This window comes from Callospermophilus lateralis, chromosome 4, assembly GCF_048772815.1.
Source record: "Callospermophilus lateralis isolate mCalLat2 chromosome 4, mCalLat2.hap1, whole genome shotgun sequence".
NCBI lineage: Eukaryota > Metazoa > Chordata > Mammalia > Rodentia > Sciuridae > Callospermophilus > Callospermophilus lateralis.
Genome location: NC_135308.1, coordinates 66,029,614 through 66,049,792, shown reverse-complemented (window position 1 = coordinate 66,049,792; position 20,179 = coordinate 66,029,614). Strand labels below are relative to the sequence as shown.

General features: G+C 35.9%; 1 protein-coding gene across 8 annotated transcripts in view; it reads right to left on the bottom strand.

The window, feature by feature from the left end:
- The window catches only part of Erc1 (ELKS/RAB6-interacting/CAST family member 1), a 532,578-nt gene that overhangs the window by 113,849 nt on the left and 398,550 nt on the right, over positions 1-20,179 (bottom strand). For all 8 annotated transcript variants that reach the window (XM_076854010.1, XM_076854009.1, XM_076854013.1 and 5 more), the window contains one exon: positions 6,751-6,895. In XM_076854010.1, coding sequence (XP_076710125.1) covers positions 6,751-6,895 — 145 coding nt within the window. The remainder of the gene's footprint in view (positions 1-6,750; positions 6,896-20,179) is intronic.

The following is a 20,179-nucleotide window of genomic DNA, read 5'->3' as shown; positions in this document are numbered from 1 at the left end:
CAAAGGATGATTTATTTGGTAAGTCCCAAGTGCTTTGAGTAGTTATGATAAAGTATCTTTTCAATTACAACATCATACTTAGCAGATCATGCTACTAAGAGAGGTAAGTAGCCATCAATGCCATGAGGAGGGAAAGATAACCTGATACATATCTACTGAGCCAAAGGCCAGCTCTGTAATATGTGAGAAAATAGTAAAAAAGTAAAAAAAAAAAAAAAAAAAAGAAGCAGAAGGTTAATAACTTCTAGACACATTTTACCCATGAACTACAAGGGAATAAAATATTCCCAAATAAAGGAATCAAAAGAGTGTGAGTCTACATTACAGAACAAATTGTTTGAGTGGCATATATGCACAGAACATTGAAAACTGTTGGTATGGTAATCGGCATTCTTACAAACTAAGGAAAGACTGAAAGAAGGTACAAATGTGAGTTTTCAGATAAGTGATTATTTTTTAGGGTGTCTACTAGACTGGAGGAAGTGCCAAATCAAAGTATTGGGCTTCCTTGCCCTAATCAGTAAGTATCAGAGCACTTAGCTTTACCTGATGAAGCAATAAATAAGCATAAAATGTAGCATACAAGGTAGTGTGTGTGTCCTGTGTAGCTCCTTCAGAGACTAAAATCAGTCAACTATAAAGCAGATACAACTTAATAAAAGATAATCACTTAAATATTATTCACTTGATTCACACATTTTTCTTATTGTATCTATTTGGGCAACAGCCAAATATCCCCTTTCCATCAAGAACTTAGAAACTGGGGAAATAAAGTGGTTTCTGTGAGTGTTAAGCAAATAACATACACGTGAAACAATATAGAATTAACAAAATATATGAAAATGCTTGATTGCAGCGAATGGAATCATCCCCAGTGTCAACTGAGTATAAGCTCATGGAAGTAGAACTAGGACAACTGGAAAAAGACTGTGGACAGAGCTCAGCTTGGAACAGTAAAAGTGAAAACAAAAGAGACTTCGGGCAGATGCTGCTCAACAAACTACGTGTAGGTGATAAGTCTTGGCATTAGTATCTACTTGACAATCAGCCAGCTTCCCCAAGTGTAGGGCATAAAGCAACATGGGGCATGTTGCATCAGAAAAGAGGAAACTTAACTTGCTGGCTGCTACCCGCTTCACAGTCCTGGGGCCACATGTGGCTAAGAGAGCACCTAGCAATTAGCCAGAAGGAATTGCCCTGGGTTGTGAGGATAGGCTCAGAACCCTTCTGCCCTCAAGGACAGTTTTTGTCTCCCATTACTGCCTGTAGGATGGGTGTAGATGTAAATTCTCCCCACCTTGCTGACCTTCTCTCTCTCTATCTCTCTCTCTCCCTCTCACTCTCACTCTCTCGCTCTCTAGCTCTCTCGCCTGTCCTGGTCGGGGTGTGCTCCCCTAATCTCTCCCACAGGTCAGGAGGGGATGGGGGGCTAAAAACCCGGACACCCAAGTGACAGACATGTTTCTGTAGCATATACATCAGATACTAACTATTCTTCTCAAGAGGATATCGGATCTCTCCGAAGATATCAAATAATTAATCTTCAAATTTCCCTAACAGGAATAGAATAGGGGTAATATTCTTTCTGAAGTTGGAGGAAAGAAGCATAAACACACAGCAACTCATTCAGGGTTTTTCAAAATGTAGGGGCACATTATTTATGAACCATTAGGTCTAATGAAAAAAATCCATTCATAGTGAGTTTACTGAGTCCACTGGAGACTTACAATTGTCCAGAATAGATGAAATATGGACAAATTATAATGAGTTCAGAGTTTTTAAATGAGGCAGACTGAGCAGGTGATACATGCAAAATCAATAATGAAAAAAGTTGTTTTTGTTCTGTTTTATGAACAAAGAAGTATAGCTTCTTTATCAGACCAGATATTATGGTTTGGATTTGGATCTGAAGTGTTCTCTAAGTTCATGTGTTGAAGGATTGAACCCTAAAGCAAAAGTGTTCAGAAGTGTGGCCTTTGGAAGGGGATTAGATAATGAGGCCTCTTGTCTCATGAGTGGATTAATCCACTGATGGATTTATACTTTGATGGGTTATTAGGAGGTGATGGGAATTTAGGAGATAGGGCCTATTTGGAAAAGTAGATTAAGGAAAGCAGGGTAAGTATTAAGAAGGTTGAATTTAGAATTAAATAGATCCAGAGTTCCAATTAGAAATGTTGATATGGCTGTGTAGGCTACTGCAAAAGTGTAGATCTTTTCTTCTTACAAAGCTCTGATACTCAGAATTGATTTATGCTGATAGTCAATTGCTAACTCATTTTTACCATTTGTGAAATAGAACTATACTATGAATAACTGATTCTGATTACAGGATATCTTATTAGAAAATGATAACAATTTTGTAAACACAACAAAGAGGAAATATAAATGTTCAACATTATAGATAACCAAGAGTTTATATGTGTATATAAAAATGTATTGCCATCATGATTTTATAAAGAGTAAAAAAAAACTTGACTGAATTCTTAATGTATCTCTGTTATCACATTTTCTGGTAGTTATTTTAATAGCTCATTAATGAGAATATTTCAGGACTTGGAGGAGTATAGAAGAGTTGAAGATTCAGAAATTTAATTAATGCTAATAATAATTTTCCTAATAAATCATGAATCTGAGAAATTCATGTTTGAGAACAAAATGTTAAAGTCTAAAACATTTTTATGTGATGTTATTTATAAGAACCTATTACTTTAAAAAAATAATAATAGTTTTGATCCAAACAGAAATCTTAGAGCTGAAAACTTCAAAGAATAAAATGAAAAATATAACTAAGAATTTCAGTAGCAAACTAGAATAGGCAAAAGAATTTCTGAACTTAAAGATGAGATGTTTTAAAATAATCCAGTTTGAAGGAAAAAGAAAAATGAAAGAATGAAGAAAGGCTTTGGGATCTATGAAACACCTTATGCAGATAAATAATCACAGTATAGGTGGTCCAGAGGAAGAAAAGATGGAGAAAGGCAAATAAAAGGCCTATTTAATAATAGCTGGGCATGGTGACATGTGCCTATAGTCCCAGTTGCTTGGGAGGTTGAGGTAGGAAGATCACAAATTCAAGGCCAGCTTCAGTAATTTAGTGAGGCCCTATGCAACTTAGTGAGACCCTGTCTCAAAAATAAAAAAATAAAAAGGGCTGAAGATGTGGTTCAGTGGTTATAAACACCTCTGGATTCAACTCCTGGTTACCCGCAAAGCACTCCCCCCATAGAAAGGTCAAAGACAATTCTAAAAACAGCAAGAAGAAAGAGATCACTTAAAAGTGAATCCATGTTAGGTTACTAGCATATTTCTCAGCAGAAACCTTGCAGTTCAGGAGAGAAGGGTCTGATATATTCATAGTGCTGAAAGGAAAACAAAAAAAGTCTCTTGGGGCTGGGGATGTGGCTCAAGTGGTAGCGCGCTCGCCTGGCATGCGTGCTGCCCGGGTTCGATTCTCAGCACCACGTACAAACAAAGATGTTGTGTTCGCCGATAACTAAAAAATAAATATTAAAAAATTCTCTCTCTCTCTCTCCCTCTCTCACTCTCTCTTTGAAAAAAAAAAAGTCTCATCCCAGAATATTATACCCAGTAAAGCTATCCTTAGGAAAGGATAAATAAAGAAGAAAGAGGGTGAAATGAAGTCCTTTCCAGATAAGCAAAAGCTATGGGACTCTGTCACCACTAGTCTGGCCTTACAGGAAAGAGAGTCCTTTAATCTAAAATAAAAAAGATAATTACTATTATAGAAACACAAGGAAAAACTAAATTAACTAGTAGACATAAATTTATAATCAAATTCAGCATGCTCCATTTTTGCAATGGAGTATTTGGAGGTTAAAAGAACACAGTTAGGCATGGTGGTGCACACCTGCAATCCCAGCAACTTGAGAGGTAGAGCCTGGAGAATTGAGAGTTCAAGGCTAGCCTCAGCAACTTAGCAAGACCCTAAGCAACTTAGTGAGACCCTGCCTCAAAGTAAAAAATGAAAAGGGATGTTGATGTGGCTCAGTGGTAAAGCACCTCACGGTTCAATCCCCAGTAATAACAAGAAGAAAGAATACAAGATTGAGAGAAAGGCCATATTGTGACAATCACTGTGCTGTGGCTAAACAGACTGTATTAATGCTTTACAGGGTTCTATACGAGTTTATATGAAATCTAGAGTGGGTGCCTGACAATCACAGAGAGGGCTTCTTCATGACTTACAGTCGGAACACATTGGTTGGCACCCACCACATCACATTTGGAATTTATTAGACAACCTTCAGTTTTTTGTTTTTTTTTTTCATCAGCCCTGGCCCTTTCCTCTGATGCAGGCTCTCCAAGTATTGCTTTGCCATGAATGAGTCAAGGAGATAAGTCACCCTGGGTGTGAGTAAATTGGGAATACATTAGGGATGACCCCCAAATCTGTATGTCCCTATTGCTTCACCTCTTTCTGAGGATAGGAATCACTCATGAATGCCAAGAACTTCTTAGGGCAGTGGCAGCTCTATTTACTGGAATCCTGGTCAATGCTGACTGCTTCTCTGTTAGGAAATAGTCTTTAGATTGTGGCACATTCCAGCAATTCAAGGACTAGAAGCTTTAAATTAAAACAACATTGATGCCATATCCTCTTTCCAAAAGGCCTCTCCTTTGTCCAAAAGTTAGTACACACACTTAGAAGAATTAAAGAACTAAATGTCTTTAAAGAATTAAATGCCTTTGGCATGACTCCTTCCTTCTTGCTCATAGCATCCCATTTTTGAGAGATAAAATGACCATAGGAAGAAATTCTAAGAACTATAAAACATTCAGGGCATATAGTTAGAAAAAGACCCTGCATTTTTTTTTCTTTTTGCTATACTAGGGATCAAAGTTAGGGACTTCTGCATGCTAGGCAGGCACTCTTCCCCTGAGTCACATCTCCAGCCTGTGGGAATCTTTACTCCTTTCTATGTTAAAATCTAAGATTAATTTCCTTAATTAAAAAAATTTTTGATGTTGACTGACCTTTATTTTATCCATTTATTTATATGTGGTACTGAGAATCGAACCTAGTGTTTTACACATGCTAGGCAAGTGCTCCACCACTGAGCCCCAGCCCCAGCCCCTAATTTTCATCTCCAAAAACAGGAGAGACAACTAATCAGAAGTCCCCTGTGAATGAGATACAATGTTCTGATCTGCTAGGCATTCTATTCTATTTGACATGCTAGTGTGAAGGACCAACACTACTCAGATTAAATGCTTATATAATTCAGGCTTAAAAAAGTTAAGTAGTATGATATTGTTAAGTTTATACACTCAAAATCAAGTGAACTTCTTTCTTAAATCATAGTATTTTCATATTAATCAGCTCTGGACAGCTAATTTTCAGTTTTCAACTACTAGACAGATGTTAGTAATAATTATAATAATAATAATAAGAAATATTATTAGTAGTAATAACACATTCTTCCTATTTTACTTAATAAGCATTAGAAATATGAGATGATGACGTTCTCATCTTGCTAAACATTATTATAGGACACTGGAAAAGTTTTCTTTCTCTTGTAAATGAGCAATGGATTACTTTTCTGCTGGTCTATTATTTCTCCTGTAGAGAAGGGATATATTTTGGTATTTTCCTCAGCCAAATCAGCTACATAAGTAAATTGTTTTGGGGGAGAGTACCAGGCATTGAACACAGCGGCAATTGATCACTGAGCCACATCCCAAGCCCTAGTTTATATTTTATTTAGAGATAGGATCTTACTGAGTTGCTTGGCACTTCCCTTTTGCTGAGGCTGGCTTTGAACTTGCAATCATCCTGCCTCAACCTCCTGAGCTGCTGGGATTACAGGCATGCACCACAGCGCCTGACAAATATAAACTCTTTTAATAAGCAGTTCTAATATTTATCTACAAAATACCTTTATTGTATAGATACTTATAAATTTAAACATTAAGTATTATGCCAAGGTACTACCAATTGCTACTACCAAGGTACTACTGATCTCTCTATATAGAAAAGAAGACATTCTTTATTTTAAAAGTTCTTTCCCAGTCCAATTACTCAGGGCAGAAGAGTATATTTAAGAAGCCAAAATGTTTAGAAAATGTGACTGAGAATGTAGGATATGACATAAGAAGATAGGATTGTTGATACTGCAAATTGTACAGGACTAGTCAGTGAAGATATTAAAGTTAAAGCAGGGAATTAGATTTGAAAACTCAGCTTTCTCGTTATTTTCAAAAGAACAATCTTTCCCCCATTTTATAACTGTGATAAAATGTACCTAACATTACCATTTTAACCATATAAAGTGTATGGGTCTATGAAATATAGTAAGTATTAAATTTTGGAGGGTTTTAAGGTTGGAAAGGAAAGGGCAAAACTCTATTCATACCTTCAAACACTATTCAACCCTGAATAACAAGAAATCTCTTAATAAAAATATAGTTAAATGCCTTTGTAATAAGAACATAGTTGGATATAAGAAATTCAAATGGGTAGAATTTCACTAATTTCTACCAGCCATAGTATAAAATTAAGAAATGTTCTCATGGAAGACTTATGACATCTTCTAAACCAGCCCTATTACCAATAATACTCTTGTGAAAGTCAAAATCTCTAATTATGAAAATTAACTGAATACCATTGTCAGTTGTCTAATATGAAACACAAGACCCTAAATTACACACTGGCAAGACAAATGTGGAGAAAATGGTGTAAAAGCTGGTCTCCTGGTCCCCTCCCTGGGCCCCTGACATTACTAATACCTGCTGTTTGAGCTGCTGTACCAGGCGATCCTTCTCACGTTTGAGTGCAGCCACTTCCTCTTGGGTCTTTTTCTTAGAGGACGAAAGTTCTAAAAGAGCTATATTGGCATCTTTTTCACTAATGGCAGCCAGAAGAGCTTCTTGTCTGAAAAAGAAAGAAAATGCCATTTTCATTTAACCCTTGTAACAATTCTCTGAAGTCATCATTACCCCCATTTTATGTATGATAAAACCAAGGCTTGGAGAGTTTATGTAGCTTGCCCAAGTTCACACTTGGGTATATGGTACAGCAGGAAACCCAATTCAGGTTTTTCTGATTCTAAATGTTTTTATCTTGCTATATTGCTATATTAATTCAAGGATTCTTACAGAATATTAAATGAAGTAATCCAGTCATAGAAGGAAAAACACTGCATGATTTCACTTACATGAGGTTATCTATAACTGTCAAACTCATGGAATCCTAGAATGTACCATAGAGATTACCAGGGGCTAAAGGAAGGAAGAAATAGAGAATTGTGAATCAAGGCATAATTTCTCAATTTTGCAGGATCACAATTCTCAGAGACCTGCTGTACAACATTTTTCTTGTAGTTAACAAAATACTGTTTTGTACATTTAAAAATTTAACAGCGTGGATCCAGGTTAAATACTCTTATCATAAAAATCAAAAATTTTTAAATGTTTAATCTCTGGAAAAACTACATACATAGTTTTCCTTTTGTGCTGGAGAATCACACCCAGGGCCTGGCATATGCTAGGCAAGTGTTCTATCACTGAGCTAAATTGCCAGCCTAATAATAATAACTTAGGGAGCTGGGGTTGTGGCTCAATGGCAGAGCACTTGCCTTGTACATATGAGGCCCTGGATTTGATCCTCAGCACCACATAAAAATGAATAAACAAAGATATTGCATCCATCTATAACTAAAAAATATTTAAAAAAATAGTAACAACTTAGTATTTCATTAAAAGAGAAAAAAAGAGTTTCTAGATATAACTATGTTTAAACTTGAAAAATAAAATTAGTGACTTTTTTTTGTTTAGTAAGAGTAGTCCTGTCTCCTCTGTTTCATCCATGTAACCCTAACCCATTTATTTGATAAGTATGTGTAGCTTCCAGGCAAACTAAGACATTAACTTTGACACTAAAAACATTTTCATGTATAGAATATATAACAAATTGTTAACCTTAGTAAAGTGAATTTAGAAACACAGCCTATATTCTTGGGGCATTCTAGAGATTGGTAATTCTTTTTATCTCATTAATGCAATAAGTTTAGAGTTGGGACTTTATTGGCAATGATCCACACACTTTGAAACAGAAATTTAAACTTCACAGATTCCTTGTGGTTTGGCTAACTATTTGTGGTTCATGTCCAGAAGGAAAAGGAGTAAATTTAGTAGTGAGGTGGATATAAGAAACTTACGAAATAATCAGAATAAAGTTGGTGAACAATTTAGTCTCACAGTCCAAAATGCATTCTTCAGTAGTTCATCTTTTATGTAAAAAGACAGATTTGATTTACAAGAACTATATAAGTGGCCTGAGCCTTTGACCCGAGGAAATGCTGAATCTGAGAATGTACTGCCCAAGCTTAACTCTGCTTCTGTCTTTTGTTAAGATAATTGAACTTCAATAGCAGTCATATGGAAGAGTTTTAGTTAAGCCACAAACTGGAAGACTATCATTTGAATATTCTAAGGGATATTCTTTATTCTGGATGGGTTGATGTACAGAACTCTGAATAAGCAATACTAACAAATGGAGGATATAGATGAGTTTACATCATGGAAATAAAGATTTGTTTAACTAGTATTTGCTGTTGGAAAGGAAGATCCTCATGGATCCCAGTATCACTTTCCACTGTCCCCACACTATGTAATTCTAAGAAAGGCAGATGGCTTAAACCAGGAGGCTCCAGTCAACACCAAAGGGATAATGACAGTCTAAATATAGCCAATGGCCACTTGAAAAAAATATGTTAAGTGGTGAAATGAGCGTAAAGGTGAAGGAGTTCAAGATGGTCTAACTATGCAGTTTCCTGTTACTTGCTGTCATCTGTTCCCTTTTGGGAAGCTCAAAGACTGACAAAGTTGAAATGAAAAGAGTGCTTTCTCAAAAAGGGCGCTGCATTTCTTTGTACTAGGAGTCAGAACCACACACTTAGTAGCAGGCAAACAGCAAAAGATGAATGAAAAATTTTATTCTATTTAAATCTAGATATCCAGGTTGAGTAATCAACAATTTTAATAAATGACAAATATGAAAGTGATAGCATTTGAGTTACTGCTTTGTGTTTAAGGAAAGTATCATAATATGAAATATTAGAATTTATTGTACATTGTTGAAGCATCTTTATTAAATTCTAAATTCTTTCATATGATATGCTTGGCTAGCTAGTATATAGTACGGTACAGTTAATCTCTGGGGCAAATGTCAAATTTCCAAGAATATGATATATAATATGATATAACAGGTGATTATTTACATTTCAGATTTCAAAATTGTAAAGGATGTACCTACCCACAGGAGTCCAAGCCCCTGGAATAATGATTTTCTAATAAGATGAAACTGTTTCTATAATATAATTCAAATAAAGATTTTATTATGTCATTGATGCTATTTATTTTCTACTGAGGAATGATAATTATGCTGTATACTGCACAGAATCAAACTTTTCCTCACTATACCCATGAATTCTCATCCTCTAAAAATTCCCTAGCACATGATCATACTCTTTTCATTTGAAAACTGTACTGTTGATATGGATTTCTACAATTGTATATGTCTAAGAAAGGCAACTCACAGTTAAGAGAATAAAGTGTTTTGATTATGTGCTGTACATGTCATATCAATTTTGGATAATGTCAATATCTCTTTTAGGCTTTCCTTTTATTTTTGGAAAAGGATGGAATTTATTAAAATTGTTTTCTTGGTTATAATTTTGGTAAATTTGAAATGAATACCACTAAACCAAGGAAAAACCTGAATAAACCTTGTAGCTTCGCTTGTTTATAGTTAACTTACTTTTATTGTCAATTTTAGAGGTCACACAACCAAGAAATAGACTCCTGTTAGCTTTGCTATAAATAATACATCTAATATATGGGTTATGATGGTGATAGTTACCTATGTTGTTTTCTAGGGTACTTCAAACCAGTTGAAATCACTGACTCTTCACTTAGGTCTGTGCAAGTGTTCAATGTGTGACCTTATGACATCAGAGGGCCCCAAATTCCCCCTTCAGGGAATGGTAATACAGTCATTTTCTAAACATATGTCCTATGAAGAACTAAGATGTTTGATTATGCAAGCAGAGACCACCTTTCCTTATCTCCAATCACCTTTCCCCATACCTCAGAATACCCTGTGTCCCACAGATAACCTAAACCCTATCCTCGCGGAGGCAGATTTGAGAGTTGGGGCTCCTGGCTTCTCACATTTGGTCAGCCCATGAATAAACTCTTTTCTGTTTTACAAATCTTGTTCTTTTGATGATTAGCATACTGTGCAGTAAGCATAAGAGGCCTCGTTTGGTAACACTATCAGAAAGAAAAATCTCTTAAAAACATTCTGGAAGATCAGTAAGGATGTGAAAATAAACACTAGAAGTCATAGCTCATGGGAAATAAGAAAATTGTTAATTTACTAATATACTTCATTAAAAGGACCACGTAGTATAGTTGAATCTACATGGTTAAGTTTTACACAGAACACTCATACATATCTAGACTAAAAATTTTTGTTAGGAATGCTACTTTTCAGAGGTAAAGGAATTCAAATTAGAAAAAAAAATTGTGAAAAGATTCTTATTTTAACCTACTTAATACAATTATTTCTTTATAAAAATATATTTTCTGATAAAGATAATACACATACATTGAAGAAAACTGAAAGACTCAAAAATAAAGGAAATAAAAAATACAAAAAGCAATTCCTTTGTAAACAGAGTCAATGGCTTGAGATCTAGAACTACTGCTAAGGATATTTTAAAGAAATTGAACCTTAATAGGGGTTAATCATTGACTAAGAGCTTTCCTAACTGAAGATTATCCACAGAAAAATGAGACTTGCTAGTGTAGCACATTCTGACTTTGTTTCCCATGAGCCTGAGGGAGTAACATGAGCACAAAAAATGCAAAAGGTAATAAATGTATGTCACAAGCCCAGAGCAAAATAAAAACTTCACTGTTCTTCCTGTCAAATTACTCTTGTTCTGTGTCTTTTCCTTAATTACCAAAAAGGCGGGGGTGGGGGGGGGAGAAAAAGAAAAATGTGGATACAAAACCTTTCAAGTGATTAGTTATCTGCTAATGCATGAAGAGCATGTCATTATTACTAGCATAATGAGTAGGTAGCAACAGAAATCCTACCAACTTTAGGTCATTACAATGGTGCTTCTATCCCTGATGCTTTCAACTATCAGACTAGTTGAGCTTACCCTTTGACCTGCACATTTTAATAGAATCAAGATGGTTCTAAAAGTACTCTGCTGTGGGGTTTAAGCTTCAGAAATAGTAGGACTATCCTTCTGTCCCCTTACCCTTGCTGGGAAAAATTCAGAAACTGGAGCCAAATATTAAAGGCAAATGGAGCTCTAACTCCTTTTGATAATTTCTGAATTCTTGAGAACACAACATTTGCCTTCTATTGACAATAAATAAGAGATGTGTAATCAATGTTGAAATGATGGTTAACAATGTAGCAGTGTATCCCTAACTATGCATGCTATGAATTAAGGGATGTTACTGAAGTTTACCATTCCCTCTTCCTCTAAATAGGAATTTCAAATTGAACAGCTGTATAATCATGTATAAAAAATTCCATAATTCTGAAAATATCAGGAAAAAGACCTGATAAAAAGACCTGATAAAATCCATTTTAATGTCATGGACATGTAGGCATAGTTATAGTTATTATAACAGAGGTTAAATCTGAAATCTAGATTCTCTTATTGATGCATTAAATAAACGTTTGATTTTTCTGCCTTCTTTATTTGATAGGTAACCAATTAGTTATCCAGAGTGTGTAGTAGGTTACCAGGACATTACTTTTACTATTTGGTCATTTCCTTCAGTTACAATTTTCTCCTACTTTCCTTGAAGTTTCAGAGAGGATGGTAGATGCAATATCCATTTAAACTCTGTGAAAGTTACAGTCTGGGCGAACTGCTATGGGCAAACCTGAAGGAAATGCCTGATCTCTCAAATATTGGTCCCTGTGCATCATATTATATCCCTCAAGGTCACCTTTTATTTACATATCCAGAAATATCTTTAATGTAAAATGTCAAAATTAAATTGACTTTTCCTTCCACCATCACAAATAAACCTTTCAATGTTAATAGAACCACCAAATTCCTGTGTCCCTAAGTGGACAATCTTTAAATTAATTTTATTGTAAAGGTGAAATTTTTAAGCTGATTCTAAGCCGCAGAGCCTGAGTTAAAGTGTAAAAGATCAGACATTGTAAAGTTTCTAAACTGCAAGGCTTGGGTTAAAAAGTAAAAGACCAAGTATTGTTAAATTCCTTTGCTACCCCCGGAACCTGTAATCTCTGTAGCTGTTAGGACAATACCCGAACTGCCCAGTAAACATTCTCACTGACTCCTCTGGTTGTCTAATAACTTGGGACTCTAAGTAGCCCGGCACGTAGGCATCCAGGCCCCAAAACCAATCAGTTTGAATGTTCACCCCGCTTAGAAGTGACCAATCACCCCCATCCAATCTGTTCCCGCAAATGAATGTACTAATCATGACTCAGAGTTGTTGTTCAATTTTCCCGCGCCTCATGATGATTTGTTCTGATGTATGCAAAGCCCCCCCCCCCCGCCCTCTCCAAAAAGTGTACTTAAGCTCTGCTTAACCTCTGCTCTGGGCTCTGGGCTGCTCTCCCTTTTTGTGTGAGCCTGCCTGGGGCCTCAGCGCGCTGAATCGGATCCTAATAAACTCACTCTTGCTTATTGCATAAAGTCAGTCTCTTGGTGGTCTCTTCCTCTGACGCTTCGCCGGACCCTTACATTATGTTTTCTTTGCTTCCCATAGTCTTTATTCAAGTTTTTCCGATTCTTTCTTTCTAATAGTTTCTTTTCTCTCCCTCCCTTCCTCTTTCTGTCTTTCTTTATGGTGCTACAGATCAAACTCCATGCCTGTCACATGCTAGGCAAGTTCTCTACCACTGATATATCTATCCCTAGCACTTTTAAAATTTTTTATTTGAGATAGTTTAAAAAATTTTTTTAAAAAGTTGAGACAGGAGAATTGCTCAGGTTGGCCTCAAACTTGTACCCCTCTTGCTTCAGCTTCCCATGTAGCTGGGATTACTGATAGGCACCACTGGAACCCACTGGTTTGTATGAGCTTGGTCACTATTGTAGTCATTACTACCCTTCTATGTTGGGCCTCTAGTATACTTAAAGCTTCTTTTCTGGTCTTCCCATAATTTAATACTGTCCTACTTTTCTGAGGTCATTTTCTCTTACCACATCGGGTGCTTTAGCCTAACATTTAGAACCACCCACAATTTTCAACCCATTTCTCACTGTTCTCCAACAACTTTCTCTGCCAATAGAATGCCTACTAATTTTCACTTAGATTCATGCTATGCTTATATCTCAGGTGCATATATCTTTGTCTTGTTAAAGATCTGGCTCTGCTCGTGACTAATTTCTCTCTTCAGCATCTCCTTTCAGCACTTTCACAGTTTGGATCATATTAACAGGAAATTACTCTGTAAATGTCCTTCAATTCTTCTACATTTGCAAAGTCTGCTCCCCCAATGACAGTAATTTTATTTTATTTTTTATAATTTTTAAATGATTCTAGGAACTTATTTGACTTTCAATTTATTTACTCATTTTTTAAAAATTTTACTTTGAATTTATAACATATATAATTAACAGACAAACATGGTGGCACATGCTTGTAATCTTAACTACTTGGGAGCCTGAGGTAGGAAAGTTGCAGGTTTGAGGCAGCCTGGACAACTTGGTGAGACCCCATCTCAGAAAAACAAAAATAAAAATGCAAAGGGCTGGGTATGTACTTGAGTGGCAGAGTGCTTTCTTAGCAGTGTCTGCTCCTGAGTTTAATCCATAGTACTGTAAAAAAATGAATCAAAAACCAAAAAATCCTCACAAAACACAAAATCTACCACCTTAACCATTTAAAAATGAATGATTTAGTAGGGTTAAGCACATTTACAAACTGTACAACCAACCTCCAGAACTCTTTTAACCTTGCAAAATTGAAATCATACCCATTAAACAATAATTCCTCATTTCCCCGCCCCCAACCCCTGGTAACCATTATTCTATTTTTTATGTCTATGAATTTGACTACTCTAGGTACTCATGTTAGTATATGTAGTGTATCTTTTTGTGATTGGCTTATTTCACTTGGTATAATGTTTTTGAGATTCATCCATGTTGTAGCATACAACAGAATCTTTCTCTCCTTTTTTTTGAGGGGTGGGGGTACCTGGAATTGAACTCAGGGGAACTTAACCACTGAGCCACACTTCCAGCTCTATTTTGTATTTTATTTAGAGACAACGTCTCACTGAGTTGCTTAGTGACTTGCTTTTCCTGAGGCTGGCTTTGAACTCAAAATCATTTTGCCTCAGCGCCCCAAGCCATTGGGATTACAGGTGTGTGCCACTGTGCCCAGCAAAATTTTATCTTTCGATGTTGAATAATACTCCATTGCACATACAGACCACATTGTATTTATCCATTTGTTCTTTATGGGCAGTTGGGTTGTTTCCAACTTTTAGTTATTGTGAATAATGCTGCTATATTTAAAATTTCAAAAATATCTTCCTTACAGAGTCTCAGTTCATGGTTCTGAAAACCAAGAGCTTTCAAATATTGTTTATTTTTGGCACTGCATGCATCTAAACTATTTATAATTTTAAAATTTTGCTTAGGGCTATACTATCTATATTCTTTAAACTCTGATATAATTTGCCAGTCTTCTTTGTTTGCTCAAATCCTTTGCTTAAGAAATACCTGGAGGGGCTGGAATTGTGGCTCAGTGGCAGAGCGCTTGCCTTGCACATATGAGGCAGTGGGTTCGATCCTCAGAATCACATAGAAATAAATAAATAAAAATAAAGGTATTGTGTCCATCTACAACTAAAATAAATAAATAAAGAAAGAAAGAAAGAAAGAAAGAAAGAAAGAATTAGAACTATAGACCCCAATGAAAGCCTAAATGTCATGAATAGTTCTGGGCATAGGTAGACTTTGAATAATTACATATATATTGATCCAATAGCTCCTCAAATTCTGACTTTATTTCTATCTGTTATGGTGGTTTCCTAAATGTTGTAGTGTTTTGTCATTTATTTTGAAACTGTAGCTTTAAGGCTTAAAAAAAAAAAAAAAAGCCGGTAGCATATAAAGCAAGTGAGCAGAGAGTTGAGTAAGACATATTAAGTTCTGGAAATATGAAAGAAATCAAGACTGGAAACAGACCACCAGCTTTGGCCAATTTACATTCCATTTAAAGAAAGAGTTATATTTTCTCTAATTAGATGGATGACAACCAAAATACTTGATTCAATGCTAGATGTCACAATTCAAAAGGCAGTGCAAAAGTAAATGGTAAACAAAGGAAGACGACAGGTGGGGTTATAAAAGGGCATGCTAATCCAAAAAGGTTTTCTAAAATCTAGCATAAAAATTGGTATATTTTACAAGTTTGTTTTGCAAAAACAGGATACTAAATCCTTATTTCACTAGAGAGCACAAATGACACAAACAGGATGGTCACAAAAATATAGATTTCGGTTTATAAAATGAACTAACACTTGACAATAAGCAGAAGTGGAAAGCCTATGACTAGATATTTAAAGAGATTATCATAGGTATTGTATAAGTGACTTTGTTTTGAGAAGTAATTTTTTAAAAAGATTTTAATATAGCTAATGAAGTAAAATCAATGCATGGTATCAATGCATGGTATGAGTAGTAAATGATAAAATAATACAGATAGGGAAATCATACTAGAATGAGGATGTAGGAATTGTGAAGGCCCCAATTTGAACAGTAATAAAAAAGACAGAGAAGCCTGGCACGGTGGCGCATGCCTGTAATCCAGCAGTTTGGGAGGCTGAGGCAGGAGGATCATGAATTCAAAACCAGCCTCAGTGACTTAGCAAGGCCCTAGGCAACTCTGAGAGACCCTGTCTCTAAATAATAGGGCTAGGGTTGTAGAGCACTTGCCTAGCATGTGTGAGGCCCTGTGTTTGATCCCCAGTACCACATAAAGATAAATAAATGAAGGTATTGTGTCCATCTACATCTAAAAAAATAAATAAATAAAACACACACATTATATATATATATATAATTATATACATATGAATGAAGCTGGGATGTTGCTCAGTGGGAAAGAGCCCTTGGGTTCAGTCCCCAGTAGCAACAAACAAAAAGAAAGTGGCAAAAGTTATGTGGTTATGTGTGAGGACACATTGTGTAACTGGATGAGAGGGTTTCTACAGGGTGAAGACATACCCTGAAAACAGCAGCTTTAAATCAGAGCAGGCATGGTCTGGAATAGCAGCCTAAGGAATGAACACAGGCCATGGACTCCTGACAGACAAAAATGCTGCCCAAGAAATGATCTGATTGTGAACATAATACTTAGAAGCATCAAAAATTCTAGAGGCAGAAAGCAAGGTTTTAGACTGAGCTGGAGGCCCAGAGGAGAGTTTAGAAGATCCTGGCAGCAGAAGTCCAGGCCACTACTGCTAGAGATATGAGTAGAAATCTTATATTACAGAAATTATTTCTAAAGAATGAAGAACAAAATGCTACTGTCTGAGTCCTAGATTCAACAGTTCCAGGTAGGACTGTAAGTGAAAAATTGCTATTCCATTCATTGAATATTGCAACACAAAATCCTATAACACAGGCTTTATCGTGGGGGGGGGGCAGAAACCTTTCAAATGTTACCTGATATAGAGTATTGAGAGCATCTAATCCAATAGTATATGTGGAGGTTCTACCTAGTATAACCTTCTTGTAGCACATGGCAAGTTATTTGAGAGCATAATTTCTGAATCCTCTCATATTTTGTATCTGTCATTGTCTTCTTTTTAAAATTTTTTTTTTAGTTGTTGACAGATGCCCCCCCTTTTAAATTTATTTATATGTGGTGCTAAGAATCGAACCCAGTGCCTCATATATGCCAGGCGTGTACGTCACCACTAAGCCCCAGCCCCATATCTGTCTTCTTAAACACAGGAAAGGAACTAGAAATATTTTGACATGAGAAGAAATACAAATTATGCCAATAGGACTGACTTCCATTTCACAGAACTCCTTGAAAAAAAATTGTTGGTAATTATAGCTCAGTAACTAAGCTGATTGGAAAAAAAATGGTGTGGAAAATGTGTATTCAGTGTTTTTCTTCACTTTTGCTGAAAATGAACATGGTAATATATCTAGTGCACTGCAGATTATGGTAAGCTTGTAAAACTTAGTTTTATTGTTATACTGATACTTCTCCTGTTATGAAGCTTCTGTTTGCTCCTTAGATTGGCCAAACCTGACTTTTGTTAAGAAAATAAGTTTATATCTTCTCCATTTATTTAAAAATATAATACACTGTACCTCAATAAAGTTAATTCTAAAATTATAAAGGTCTTCTGAATGAGGAATTTTTTAACCTAGCAAACACAATAACCATAAGCACAATATTTTTATTGTGGTAAAATATACATAACACAAAATTTGCCACTTTTATCTTTGTGTGTGCACGTACGTGTGTGTGTGTGTGTGTGTGTGTGTGTGTGTGTTTTACTGGGGATCAAACCCAGGTTTCTTATGCATGGTAGGCAAGGTTCTACTACTGAGCTACAGTCCCAGCCCCATTTTAACCATTTTTAAGTGTATGGTTTAGTTGCATTAAGTACAGCCACAATGTTGCACAACTATCACCTCCATCCCTCTCTGTAGCCTTTTCATCTTCCCTAACACTAACTTCCCCTTCTCTCCCTACCTCTAGTAATCACCATTCTACTTTTTGTCACTATAAATCTGACTATTCTAGGTTCCTCATATAAGTGAGACAATATAGTATTTGTTTTACCTAGCTTATTTTACTTAGCATAATGTCTACAAGTACAATAAGTTTTATGCTCCCATGTTTAAATGACCTTGATACAAAATGCTCTATATGTATTTTTCCCCACGCTTTTTTTTCAAATTTATTTACTATATTTTCAAACAACAACAACAAAGAAAAAAAAGGAGGAGGAGGAGGAGGAGAAAATAACAATAGATTTCTAGAAATCCATAAATTCTACTTAGCCACTGTTGGACTAAGGAGGAGGAAAGCTAGATGAGATGAACTGGAGAAGCACTGGCAGGACTTAGTGCACAGTGGCACCTTAGGAGTTCTGATATCCTTTCTTATCAAGTTTAGTTAAAAAACACAATATATGACCATAGCTTCTATGCTGGTAGACTGAATACTATATAATACTGAATAATTTGTTTTTTGCTACTTAATGTTAAATATAATTTATAGTCATATTGAAAAGCCAATTTGAGAAACTGGAGATGATATTTATATAGTTACAGAATTTTATTAATATTCAAGGATACAAAACTTGTCTAATCTTATATAGGGTAAAGAAAAAAAATTAACAGAAAACAACATCAATTCAAAGAGTCTGCTATAGTTTGAATACTTGCCTCCCCCCAAATTCACACTGCTTTTTTTTTTGGCGGGGGGGGGGGGGGGGGGAATACTGGGGATTGAACCCAGAGGCGCTTAATCACTGAGCCACAGTCTTTTTTTTTTTTTTAAAGGAGAGACAGAGTTGGGCTAGGGGTGTGGCTCAAGCGGTAGCGCGCTTGCCTGGCATGCGTGCGGCCCTGAGTTCGATCCTCAGCACCACATACAAACAAAGATGTTGTGTCCTCCGACTCTCTCTCTCTCTCTCTCTCAGAGAGAATGAGAATTTTTTAATATTTATTTTTTAGTTTTCGGTGGACACATCTTTTATTTTTATGTGGTACAGAGGATCGAACCCAGCACCCGTCGCATGCCAAGCGAGTGCATTACCGCTTGAGCTACATCCCCAGCCCCACAGTCTCTTTTTTTTTTGAGACAATGTCTTGCTAAGTTGCTTAGGGCTTCAATAAATTGCTGAGACTGGCTTTGAACTTGTGATCATCCTGTCTCAGGCTTCCAAGTTTCTGGGAGTACAGGAATGCCCCACTGTGCCCAGGTTCCTGGTCAAAATCCTTAGGTTTTTAATATAGTACTAATGGCAATTTAGAATTTCTGGTTTCAGGGTGGAAGAGCAAAACCTATCAGCTCCCTTTTCCTCCAGAAAAATCACTCCCCAAGAATAACAAAAAGCAGAAACAAACTGTTGATATAAGAAGATTTATGTTATGTTGAATGATAATACAATAAAAGAAAAAAAATGGGTAACGAAATTATTATTGACTTAGTACATGAAAACCAATACAGAATGCCTTCAAAGAGAAATGCCTATGAGAAGGAAGTAGATTTACTGCGCAAAATCCAAGAGTCAGTAATGATTAGATCAATAGCTGTGGAAAGTAGTATAGCTTATTACATTGTATCAGATTTCCTTTTCATGGTAGTTCTCACATGAAAGAAATTATTCAAAATGGAAGTCTGGGCTTGACTCCTGATCTACTGAATCTGAATTTTTGGGATGATATTTTATTCTGAAGAAACTCTCCAGGTAATTTGGAGACTCACACCTTCAGAGGAAGATAAATTAATTTAAATGGCTAATAGTAAAAAGTGTTAAGCATTACTGATTCCCCACATCCTTGCAAAGGCTGAAATTCTATTATTTTATTTTTTAAAAATATTTTTTTAGTTGTCAATGGACCTTTATTTTATTTATTTATATGCGCTGCTGAGAATTGAACCCAGTGCCTCACACATGCTGGGCAAGCACTCTACCACTGAGCCACAACCTCGGCCCCTGTACCCCACCGCCCCAGTGAAATTTTAGCATTTGAATTTATTCTTCCTAATTCAACAGTTACATTTAAAAAATTTCAATTCTATAGTAAAAATGATCAAATTTGTTTTAAACTTTTAATTTATAGGGATTAAATTAATCCCTATACTTTGTCACTGTCGAAATACTGAATATTACTGGATTTCATAAATACAATGTAGCAGTGACTACAGTCTGCTTCTATCCAACAGATTATCTGAAACAAACTTCAAGAGAACATCTTACAAAATGTACACAGGCAAATTTCCTCTTATCTTTGTGACAAGGGCTAATATAAGACAAACAGACCAACTTAGGATCTTATGCCTTCTATACATCTGCCTTTACAACAGCTGGCAAACCAAGGGGGTTTCTGTTGGGAATTTACTCAAATCCAATCAAAATCCCCAGCGAATTATGTCTTAA